The sequence below is a fragment of the Phalacrocorax aristotelis genome, chromosome 2, assembly GCF_949628215.1.
Source record: "Phalacrocorax aristotelis chromosome 2, bGulAri2.1, whole genome shotgun sequence".
Classification (NCBI taxonomy): Eukaryota; Metazoa; Chordata; class Aves; order Suliformes; family Phalacrocoracidae; genus Phalacrocorax; species Phalacrocorax aristotelis.
Window position 1 is genome coordinate 116,668,584 of NC_134277.1, and position 12,947 is coordinate 116,681,530.

Genomic DNA, 12,947 nt, shown 5'->3' on the forward strand with positions numbered 1-12,947 from the left:
TAACGCTCTGCCACTGTAAAATACCGCAATAAAATACACTTCATCTTATGTTAAGCTCGGCAAGAGTTAGCCTTTTGACATTCCAAATTATGTTTCACCTCATCGAACCCCAGGAGATAATGAAATAGAGATTACCATAAAGAGAGAGAAACCTGATATGCCAGATCAGACAACCACGCTTTTCACTGTCACGCTTACGCGGCAAATTTAACAGGGAAAATGACAGCTTGCTACTTGTATCTCGCACAAAGGGAGCTGGTTCCTTCGGAAGGACCGAGCTTAGCATCTGCCTATGCCTATCTTCCTCCCAAGTGCTAGATGCCAGTGGGTGGGCCGGTAGCCAGATGAGGCAGGAACTGTTACTATAACTGCTCTGCAGTATCAGAACCTCTGACTAAAGGCGGGAAAGGAGGTAATTCCAAACTCCTCACAGGTGGACCATGACCTCCCACAGCAGTGGCTCAGCTGGCGCCTAGAAGAAAAAAAAAACTGGTTCCAGCAGGCAGAGCGCAAAGTTCCTGGCAACTGGGGTCCATGAAGAAAAAGAAAATTGACTTGAGCTTCCTGGAGGCAGAATTCCTTGGCACTGTGGTGGAAGGCAATATTTTTAAGAATAGACCACTTAGTGGCTGTGATAATTCTTCAGCATTTAGCTACTTTATGTGCACCATTTCATAATTCTTACCAAATTCCAAATTAACCAGGCTGACACTTTCAACCTCTGTCAGTTTGTTCTCTCTCAAAGTGCAAGAGAACATAGTTCAAGGGATCAAGACTTCTGAAAGAGAACTTCAAAAGTGAGGCGATTAAGGCAAAAAAATGGGGGCAAAGGCAGATATGCTACAGGCTGTATCAATGTGTTTCCATGCGTCACAAGAACTAAGCATCTTTTCAAAAGTCAGCTGGAGACTCAGTCCAAAGCCATTTACTTAGGTGTTGCCCTATACCAGATAATACCTTCACAAAGCAGACCAGGAGATTGATAGCAGAAAATATACCCTGAGCAACCTGGGAAGCCAACAATGAATTTCTCTTTTCCACATAGAATCATGGAATCATTAAGGTTGGAAAAGACCTCTCAGATCATCAAGTCCAATCATCAACCCAACACCACCATGCCTCCTAAACCAGGCCCTGAAGTGCCACGTCTACACATTTTTTTTAACGCCTCTAGGGACAGTGACTCCACCACCTCTCTGGGAAGCCTATTCCAATGTCTGACCACTCTTTCAGTGAAGAAATTTTTCCTAATATCCAATCTAAACCTCACCTGGCACAACTTGCGGCTATTTCCTCTCATCCTATCACTAGTGACTTGGTAGAAGAGACCAACACCCACCTCACTACAACCTTCTTTCAGGCAGTTGCAGAAAGTGGTAAGGTCTCCCCTCAGCCTCCTCTTCTCCAGACTAAACAACCCCAGTTCCCTCAGCCGCTCATCATAAGACTTGCTCTCCAGACCCTTCACCAGCTTCGCTGTCCTTCTCTGGACACGCTCCAACAACTCAGTGTCTGTCTTGTACTGAGGGGCCCAAAACCGAACACATTAGTCGAGGTGCGGCCTCACCAGTGCCGAGTACAGGGGCACGATCACTTCCCTGCTCCTGCTGGCCACATTGTTCCTGATAAAAGCCAGGATGCTGTTGGCTGCCTTGGCCACCTGGGCACACTGCTGGCTCATGTTCAGCTGGCTGTTGACCAACACTCCCAGGTCCTTGACTGCCAGGCAGCTCTCCAGCCACTCCTCCCCAAGCCTGTAGCATTGCATGGGGTTGTTGTGACCCAAGTGCAGGACCTGGCACTTGGCCTTGTTAAACCTCATACAGTTGACCTTAGCCCATTGATCCAGCCTGTCCAGTTAGGTGAACACCCTCCCAGCTGTGCACTCTGAAGACACCTCCACAACTAGCTCAAATGACCCAGATCGGGACTGGCCCATTGTGCCAAGACTGATCATATCTGGAGTACCTTGCTGCAGAGGGGTGTTCTGGGTAGGATGCTGCACACATTCCCAGCAACTGCTCTTTCCATGCTAGATTGCCTGAAGGTCTCAGGCTGAACACTGCAGATTGAGGCCATTGTCAGTTCAAGACCTGTGTGTTTGAGTGCATCTTCAAACCTCTTCTTGCCCCCAGTATCACTGCTATAAGAGAAGAGATTCTACACATGCTGCTTTACTTATGCATGGGAAGCACAAATGCTGCTGAAAGGGTTCAAGGATGTTGTCATAACGAATGAGGGAGCCTAGCTTAAGGGGAATATTTTCGTGAAAAGCAATATAATGCATTTTTCCATTGTTAAAATCTATAGAAACACCTGAAGTGCTTATGTTCCTTGTCAACATTATCAGATGTAAAACATTTTTCTGTCATGACTAACTCAGAACTCTATGTAGGATATCACTAGTATCAAAAATAGCATAGGAAACTTCGGGGTGCGTAATCAAGTATTTTTTTTAAAATTTGTTTGCAAAAATAGCAAGTTTCCATCAACCTCTCTCCCACATGACAGACAGTTTTGGTATTTCTGTGCATGTATAAAGTCCATTTCCTATTGTATTTCCCATCTCACGACTCCTTTGGGAAAACCTAATTCATAAACAAACAATTCCCAGACCAGATAACTAAATCTCCCTGCTGACCCCTTTCCGTACAACCCAACAATAATAACAGACACACAGTCGCTGCATTGCCATTCTCTGGTGTGTTTATGCTGTTTTAGTAATGATGTAATGGAAAGAAATCGACATGCTATTATTATTATTATTATGCTAAGGACTGCAAGGAAGAATTGGTATTCTTTAAGGTTTTATTTTTCCATTCAAAACCAAAAGTTTTTCCAGGGCTTTCTAACCATTCACTGTTACAAAAGGTCAAAATATTCCATCAGAAACCTGAAAAAACATGATACTTGAAAAAATGTTTTTTAAAACATTAACACAGCTAATCCATTTTGAGCAATGCCTTTTATGAGCAATGTCACAAGGTTACACACTTAGCCCTGTGGGCCTCAGCAGTCCCTGAGTGCCCTGTGCATGGGAAGACAGTGACAAAAGGGACTATAGTTGACCATATTCTTTGGCCTCTCATTCCCTCAGAAAGGGTGGGGAAGCCTCTGCAAGATCCATTCCCTTCTGCCCCCTCAGGACAGATCCATAGCAACGTGCATGGAGAGAAAGCTGGACTCTGCCCTCTTCCTCTCCATGCCAGCTGTGGCTAGGACAAGAACTGCTCACAATCATCTCCTGAGATTGTCTGAAGCCTATGAGATTTCCCTGAGCAACACATATTTCAGGGACAGGACATAGGCCATTCAGTTTGCTTCCTCCAGAGCCCTATGGCAGTTCGCTGACTTTTGCTTAAAGACCTAATCCTTAAACAGGTGTACAGAATGGGAATGAGAAATGAACACACTTCAGATTTTGCAAAGATTGGTTCTGAGCTGGGGATGGAGAGGAAGAGAAACAGGGAAACCCTTTTCAGACAGCAGCAGCAGCTCGCTAATGTGAGAAGTTTCTGAAGAACGCAACCTGGAGCGTGACACCAAGTGCCCATCAGAGATTAATGATCAGGCTCAAGATTCATGAGGCAGTCTGGAGACATTTCACCCATGAAGGTTTTTAAGAATTAAAAAGGCTCATTTTTGGAAGCCTAGCCTTAGCTAGCTTTGAAACCTTCTACATTAGTATGTTATATAGTGCATGGTTCTCTCACATAATTTTGGCATTTACATCAATACATTAGCAATGAAAATGGTTTCCAAAACAGTCCTTATTCTTTTGTCTTCTCCTTGTCACATCTATGATTCACCCTTCAGCCTCAGCTCTCCATTTGTAAGTAAATCCAGGAGACCAAATAAAAACATGGGAGACTAGGAATCTATTATGCAGAGGAAACAATGAACCTGCAGTCGCTTCAATTCAAAATTCTGTTAGATTTGACAAAATCTACTTTTAATTTGTCGGTTTTTTACTGTCAAGTATATAGAGATGGTTTGTCAAGGGTAGGGGTGAAAAAGTATCTTCCAAAGACATACTCCAAGCTAGTGGTTCTGCAGATAGCTTTATGTTCAAGACAATGACAATACCAAACGCACATGATGCACTTCAAATGGAAAGCATGATGGCTAAAAGGAAACAAACTCATTCAGAGCATCTCTTAGAGCTCAGTCTATCAATTAATGGCTGCTGAGACTGGATTGATTATATTGAGCACAAATGAAAATTGTGCTGTGGTACTACCCCCAGGTCACAACACATAACTTTATGTATTCATTTGTGTGACCATGTCATGCCCAAAAGCTATGTAGCTGCCATTTTCAATGGATACACAACTGCAGTCCTATATGACACCTCTTAATGTACATATTAAAATTTTCCATTACCTGGAGATTCAAAATCTCCAACAAGTCTCAGCTATTCTTACAAGACAGCCTCCTTGAATTGCATTAGTGCCCCCCGGGAGCCTGTGCCACTTAGCTTAGTGGTCATGTAGCACACAAAGGAGTTGTTATGGAGACTGATGTCTTCCCAACAATTATATGGTGTAATTAGTGTTAGATGCTACAATGTAACTATCAAGTTGTCTCCATGGAAACTACCTGAAAACCTATACTTTTAACGTTTCAGCAACTGGTCTTTTTTATAGACCCTTAAGATGCAGTTAAGAGCACACTGATGGCCTTATCTGCTCATCAAGCTCAGCTGAGGAACACATTTTCTTTTCCAAGGTATTTGTATAGACCCCATGGTGACTCACAGGAATCAAACACGTGTCAAGAATAAATGCACATATTTCATATGGTGAGGACCAACCACAAATTAGTAAGGATTTTTACCATCTTTAATTACCTTTATGCATATGTGTGCGCATATCCACATGCATAAGAGTACACAAGCTGCGTAGATGGAAGAAGCTCACTTCTACTTTTAAGAACCCCTTCTTGGCATACTTGAAAGCTTTAGGGTCATGGAAACTCCCTCTCTCAGATTAGAGATGCACTTCAAACCACACTGGTGCCATGGAGCACCTACCAGCAGAGTTTGGTCAGGTCTAGCACACAATTCTCCCTCTCTCCCAGGGCTCTGGCTTACAGCTGCAGTTTTTCCAGGTTGGGAGAGCAGAGATCTTCAGACAGCCTTGCATGCAGTGCACGATCTTTGCCGAGTGAAAACGCGCTGTGTTTATGGAACCCCAGTGGGAGTTTATGACATTTTTGCATAAAGCTTTATGGTCCAGGCCAAGAAAGCAATGTGATTTTCAGCCAAGAATCTCACTGTCACTTTTGCTGGAGCACAGCAGCATGCAAAGACGCTACTTCAGTCTACAGTATAACCAAGTGGGGAAGTGCCAGATAACCAAACACATTATTGTTCTGCTTATGATATACGCATAAAATTTTTAAACAGATTTTTTTATCCAGAATCCTCTCCCATTAGGGCGGAGGTGAACAAGGAGAGCCATTTGCTTCAGAAGGTACCAATGGCAGGACTCTTTTTAGAGTGGCACTTATTTCTGCAAGTAAAGAGCCCTCTGCAGAAGTAAGGAACTGACGTTCTGAACCAGAATATTTTATAGCACTTGCAAGCTAAGCGGCAGTGAGAGAGGAATTAAGAGAGATACAAATAGGAGCACATGCTTTAGCAGACGCTTTAAGACTGCAAAAGTGTGGAAAAACATCATTTAATTTTATTTCTCTTGGTTGGTTTGCCCCAGAATTAAAGCAGATAAAATTCTCATGTAAACTGCTATCTGTGATGAGAGGTGCAATGAGCATAACCAGGCTAGGAGCCCCAGCAGACTTGCAGTTGTGGCCTCTCCATTTTATGAGAAGCAGGAAAAAGAGAATTTCTGCTTTAATAAGAAACATCAGCACCTTTCCAATCTTTAAGAGGGATATTACCCTTTTTTTTGCACTGACATGAAGATGGATTTAGTCTACCCATTCTCTTCAAGACACCATGGGGACCAAAGAAGTAGATACACAGACACAAAATATAAAATCAAAGAGTACAGGAGACATTCTGAATAGCTGTTATATAGTTTGGAGGAGGACTAAAACTGCTGGGGTATAAGTACAGTGGGCTACAGTTAGGTACATAGGACCCATGGATACAATACTCTTTCAGACGCTCCTACAAAATTACTTTTGCAGTGCCTGGCAGCCAGCATTAAACACCTGGGGCAAATGCTTCTAAAGGTAACAAACAAGGAACCAAAGCAGCTGTCAGGGGATGTTTTTAAGTCTCAGGGAGCCTCCAACACTGTTCAGATACACTAGAGATTCCATAATGGTTCATGGGATGGCCATATACTCCTGATCAGATTAATCTAAATTTTCTTCAAACCAATGCATAAGGAAACCAGTGTAAAATTCAATGCAACTTAATTTCAGTTATCCAATTTCATTTCTTCAGATGAGGTAAGAAGAAAGAGAGAATCCAAAATCCACTGACCTTCCCATTTACTCCTCTTTATAACAAGCTGTCTCAATAGGTTCCTACTGGAAACAAGCTTATTGGGAAAATATGAAACGGGAACACGAATTCATAAGTAGCCAGTATCCTCCTGAAGAAAAGTTTTGAAATAGCATTTTCCTCTTCTATGCATGATTTAAATTGTTTCTGTTGCTTAACTTTTAGAGACCCTAACAGGTTTCATCACCAGACATAGACTGGCAGCCTTAATCTAAACAAACTCACTGACAGCAATGTTAGAGCTCATTAGCGTTCTCACCAGATGCTTCTGTCTGTATATATGAGCATCTCCGGTTTTTCTTTCCAGTACATGACCCACGATACTAGCATAGCTTTCAAACTAAAACAACAAACCTCAGCAGAGCTTCAAATCCTTGCTCTTCTGGGGATTAAAGCTGTGCAAGGCTATGGCAAAACATTCCATACTTCTTGGGCTTCCTAAAAGCTTTTTTTTTATTATTTTACAGGTCACTTTAGTGATTTTTTGGCATTTCTCACAAATCTAAACAGATATGACTAACACACACACTATTTGCTTTCACAGCAAAAGTGCAGAGAGCACTTGTCACTATAAATATCACACAGGACTATATACACAGATGAAACCTGAGCTTCGTCTGTCTCTGCACAAAGCAATGCTTTGACACGAAATCTGTCAAAAATCATTACGGGGAAGAATTCAAAAGCCTCATACAATGATTAAGTTGCCACAGCCAAAGTAAGTATCGTAAAAACAAGTTATGACCCAGCTCCAGTTTTTAAGTGAATGAAAAATTAGAGGGCAGAGAGGCCAAATACGTGGGCTTCACAGAGAACGTCTCCTTGAATCTGCAAAGCAGGCCTGATCAGATCTCATGGTTAGTTTATTGGTCTATCAGCACTTAACAAGAAATGAAGTGGTGGCAACGATCTCAGCCCCAGCTCATCAGTCACATAGGTACAAAGCATCCAAATGGAAAACAGATTTTCTCGCTGCACCTCCCTAGAGGCCTGAGCTGCTGTCTGAGGACTACAGCATTCTCCTTTTTTGGCTCATTTGCAAGATAAACATATTCTGGCCTCAAATGCTGCTCCTTTCCAACTGCTGGTGAAAATTCCAGTCAGTCTGAGAGATTAAGAGGATGATCTAGGGCACTACTCAATCCAAGAAAAATGCTCATGTGGGAACGCAAAGCCGTTGTCATGACCAGAGGGCTTTTTTTCCACTTGATCTCATTCTGCAAGTCCAGATTCAAATAATTTCTATCTTTATTCTTTATCCACATTAACTTCCTTCCCTTTTTTTTTAAAGGGAGTCACACACTTGGATTTAAACAGATTTTTACAGCACTAGCTACATACTGCTTTTCTGCACCTATGATGACTTAAGGTGTGATTGAGACAGCCCTTATACCCAGGCAATGTTGGGACGGATCAGTATCTAGTTTGAATATTTCCAAACACCTGCAGGAAGCAGCATTAGTGATCAGACAGATAGGACTCTTCTTAACTACCCCATATGCAAATTTATGGTTCCTTATAGTTACAAGATACCTTGAGGGAGTTTTGCAGGAGCTGGTAGATCAGACCCTACCCTTGTAAGCAAGCTCCAGTTCAGCTCTTGCTTTCTGCCTATCCATGTCGGTCTCTGCAGCCTCTTTTGATCCCTGTTCTAAAACGGATGAATAGTGTTTCTGAATTTTTCAAGCATTCACTGACTTCTATCCCAAAATCAGCTGCATTTCAGCACTTGGAGCAGCACTTTCTCCATGCTCCTCATGCTGCCTCAAATGGGTATGACTGAGCCCTAAAATCATTCTTACAGCAAGCTAGTGAAAGCACACTAGTGAAAGACATTAGGGAAACTGTTAGTTTTGATAAAATTATTAGTGCTACAGACAGATCTCACATTCTGATCACTTATTCGCCTCTTTAAACTCAAGACAAGACATAAAATTTGAGCTCTGGGTTAGAAGCTACAACAGGAAAAGGACTAATTTGGTCTGTTACAAAAGCCTTCCTAAGCAAGATAATTAAACCACGCACATTAACAAACACAGGTTTTTAATGCTGAAGAACAGATTAAATTATCACAGTGACACAGAGACAAATCCTTAGTTGATAGAAAGGCATGTAATTTCATTGTCAATGGTGGCTAGAACGAACTTTGTCTAATTTATGCCTAGAGTTGGCCAAAACCCCACAAATCTAGAAACTCTTGAACGTTGGGAAAGCTTTGATCCAGTCCAGACTTTGTGGCTCTGATCCACTTCAGCTGGGAAGGACCCAAATCTGCTTAAGATATATTTCACAAGACATCTTTGCCTGCATTTTTTTTCAGATAGGTCATAAATACCACATATAGAACCATTTCACCTTATTCACAATACCTACTAGCAAAGCCAGTTATTCCCATCTTCAACCCAGAACGTTAAAAAAGAAAAAAAAGGGCACAGAGCAAGCTTTACATCAGTTGACTTGCTACCAAGGAGCAAGAAGAAAGCTAAGGCACTAAAATTTGCACAGTCAGAATGTTTGGAAGAAATTCAAACTGGTGAGAAACTCTATGTGACTTGTATAGTGTGGAACAGCTTGCAAAGCACAAAACGAGCCATATCATTCCCTTCTTGTTATCCCCAGAAAAACCAAAGACTCGTTTGGCTACAATTTCTAAACAAGCATATTATGCAAGTCTACTTTTCTTGTTTCCTTTTTTTTTTTTTTTTGTGAGGTAACAGCTTCATTCACTGTAGTAGGAAAGCTGTAATCACAAACCACATAGGAAGGTTGTGGTTTTCAGATGATCTAGCTGAGAATGATGAAACTAAGTAAAATCTAACCAGGAAAAGGAGCCTTACAAGCCCTTCAGTCTGCATATACCACCGATAATTTAACACATGAGCTGTTAATAACTTAAATCAAGTACAGCCAGACCCTAGATCCACATATCATAGGATAACTCCAGTAGGAATGGACCTCAGGAGGTCAGATCGGGTTGCTCAGGGCTTTGTCCAACTGAGCCTTGAAAACCTTCAAAGACAGAGACTGCACAGCCTCCCTGGGTAACCTGTGCTCCTGCCTGACTTGTCCTCGGGGTGAAAAAGTTTTTCCTTATACCCAGTCTGAACCTCCCTTGTTTCAACTTACACTTGTTATCTTTAACCCCCAACCCCCTCTACCATGCGCCACTGTGAAGAGCCCAGATCTGCCTTGGTAAATTCTCCACAGCTACTGGGCGGCTGCTGTTTGTTAGATGCTCCCAAAGCTGTCTCTCCTCCAGGCTGAACTGGTCCGGCAGCCGCTCTTCACAGGGCAAGTAGTGCTCCAGCCCCCTGACTTTCTCGGCAGCCCTCTGCCAAACTCGCTCCAGTTTATCAATGTCTTCCTTGTATTAAGGTGCCTAAAACAAGGCTCCCTATTCCAGATGTGGTCTACCAAGTGCTGAGTAGATGGGCAAGATCACTTCCATTAATTTACTGCCTGTGCTATTGTTAGTACAACACAGGATACTTTTGGCCTTTTTAGCTGCCAGGACACACTGCTGGCTCATGTTCAGCTTGCTGTCTACCAAAATCCCCAGGTTCTTTTCCACAGAGCTGCTTCCCAGCCATCCAGTCCCAGCCTGTATTATTGCTGGGGTTTGTCCTTCCCATGTGCAGGGCTTCACATCTGTCCTTGCTGAATTTTGTAAGATTTCTGTTGGCCCATTCCTCCAGCCTGTTCAGGTCCCTCTGGAAGGCAACCCTGTCCTTCAGCATTATTGACTGGTCCTACCAGTTCAGTGTCCTTTGGAAATGTGAGTGCACTCTATCACCTTGGATTCTTCAACAAAGATGTTAAACACGATGGGTCCCAGGACAGACCCCTGTGCAACTCCAGTTGTCACAAGCCTACAGTTAGAGGAGAAATCATTAACCTCTATCTTCTGAGCCTGATCATCCATCCATTTTTTTGCCCATCTAGACTGCAACAGTCTAATTTGGATATAAGAACATTGTGGGATATATGGTCAAAAGCTTTGTTAACGTCAAGGCAAACGACATACATTGTTCTCCCCTGCAACAACAGCAGTGGGAGTTCTGGTGCTAAACTCCAGGGAATTAGTTTTAACTCTAAAGTTGTGACTCTGGGAAGACACACTGGCAACAACGGCTGGTGCACACTCTCTCAGAGGGAGTATTCTTCTCCAAAACACCTTTGGAAAGCATAGATTTGTATTACTGGGATTCAGTTGGCCAAATCCTTAGCTGCAATAATCAGCCCAGCTTCATTAAACTCAGTCTATATACAGTATTTCATCTCAGCTAACGATCCTGGTTTATTATGCACCTGATACTTGTCACCTCAACTCTACGTGCAGGTTGCACAGAGACCCTAGGAGCATCAAATAGGAATAGCAAGGGAAACTAGAGAGATGCAGAAATTCCTCAGTTCTCCTGAGAAAAGCACAGATCCCCTGTGTTCTTGTGACAGTCTTCCTCTTACCTTTGCAAGGAAAATCCATGCTGCATATTGCCCTGAGGTTGTGCTGCTTTTTAGCTTCACTGTGTGCAACATCAGTAAGAATCCCAACAGTCCACTGCAAGGGATGGGGAAAGCTTGTTAATAAAGTGTCTTAATTTCAACTAAGCAACCTCTTACAGGCATCTTGGTTTTCTGAATGCAGAACCAAACAGTCACTCTTCGAGCAGTGTTAATCACGTTTGGAGAAAGAAAGCCGGTGGACAAAGAGCTTACATTATGTCCAGTACATCTCAGGTTTTGTTCAGTCAGTAACTGGAGCCTAAGTAAAGCTCTTATGGCTGGTCTCTAATGCACTTGCATAATCAAAAAAGTAGAGATTATTGGAAACATGAGGTGAAATATTAACTTCAGGCATTGAAATGGCTCTGAATAAAGGCAATGCTAATTTCAACAGGAGACACACATGTTTGGCAACTAACTCACTTCAACCTCCACAGAGCCTTGAACTGAAGAAATAACCATTGAAAGTTTCTGCCTGAAGCTTTCAAGCTGTTTAAATTTCATGAAGCCTAAAATTGCAATTAAGAAGTCCAATACATCTCCATTGTATTACAATCAGACAGATGATTCAGTAGTGCTGGGAACAGAGTACTCCAAAGCTCCCTGCTGACAGTTAAGTGGGTTTTGATTCTCAAGTCATATAGGACAGTAGTCCCCAATGCTCTTGTAGCCAAGACTACTCTTAAGGAAACTCTGTTCTACATCTCACTGGACCTAAGAGAGCTTATAAGCTTTGGCTCTGGATTTTGTTTCACTTGTGACATACTTAAAACTCACTGGTCGTGAACCAGTGAAAAAGCGTAAACCAGCAAGCAGGGAATAGAAAAGGACTTCAAAATATGTAAGGCACAAATTACTGTGTGGCTGGTTGAGAGGCGTAAGAGATTACAAAGTACTGTGGGAAGCTGCACGGGAAAGGAGATTGGATCAACACAGCACACATGTGGCGAGGCAAAAAGTGCCTCAGTATTTGAACAAGGTATGCTGTCCTGGATACTGATGCAATGCAGTTAGTTGGTGCCCTCTCTGCAATAGCAGGAAGGGTGGAAGATGGTGGCTCCCCAGGCCAGAAGTCCCATGACGGGCTCCAGAACCTCACCCAAGTGCTGTTCCCTGCTCGGTTCACATGGCAAAGTTGCGTCTCAGCCACATGTCAGTACAGGTGTTTGTGATACACCAAACAGTAGGGTAAGATAACTGCCCAGGAGTAGAAGGTACTAGGGCTTCTTACACTGAGCTGTAACATGAGACCTCACAGTACTATCCGCTGTGCCTGGAGCCAAGAAACCAGATGCTGCTTTGATGATAAACGATAGGCCTGAACTCAGCTCCCTGTTGCAGAGGATGAAGTGTTGAACAGTAGAGCATTCCACTCTGAGAAATCAGTGAGTTCAACGAAGCAGCATTGCCCAAACTTTTGAAAGTCTTAAGCAGCTGCCTTAAGTTCGTTCCACATCTTCTGCCCTGCTGAGAAGGGCCTTTAGTCAGAGTGATTTGAAGCTGTTTAGTGTTATTCAGAGATAAAAAGTGAAACAGCTAATTATAATACCTGAAATATTGATGTCACAATTAACACCAATTTATTTCATTAAATAAATGGAGCACTTTGCACCTTACTACCAATGCTTCAGACGTTCTGCGGAGGTAGTAGGCTTAGCTGCATCAGTTATCCTTACTTTGCATTGTACAGGTTTTCCTCCAAATCCTTTACGTCTATAAAGAAACTGGATTACAAGACGTAGGAGAGCAACTGAGATGCTTGTTTTTCCATCTAACTATTCCTTTCCACTTGTTGTAGTGTACAGTGCTATCTACGATATGTGTACTGAAGCTGGGGCCATGGAAACAGAAGTGGGAGGCTACAACAGTGGTAAAATTCTAATGAAGTGAAAGAGAAGAATAACTCTGCTAAAAAGATATCCATTAGCGCCTGCAGTCAGACCTTGCCTTTGAGAAGAAATAGATTTCA

The 12,947-nt window shown here is 42.6% G+C and overlaps 1 protein-coding gene across 4 annotated transcripts in view; it reads right to left on the reverse strand.

The window, feature by feature from the left end:
• The window catches only part of SLC35D4 (solute carrier family 35 member D4), a 57,736-nt gene that overhangs the window by 16,106 nt on the left and 28,683 nt on the right, over positions 1 to 12,947 (reverse strand). For 3 of the 4 annotated variants that reach the window (XM_075084841.1, XM_075084839.1, XM_075084838.1), the window contains exon 13: positions 10,940 to 11,033. In XM_075084841.1, coding sequence (XP_074940942.1) covers positions 10,940 to 11,033 — 94 coding nt within the window. Of the gene's footprint in view, positions 1 to 9,180; positions 10,345 to 10,939; positions 11,034 to 12,947 lie in introns of those variants that run through there. The other variant, XM_075084840.1, reaches the window with a different exon arrangement.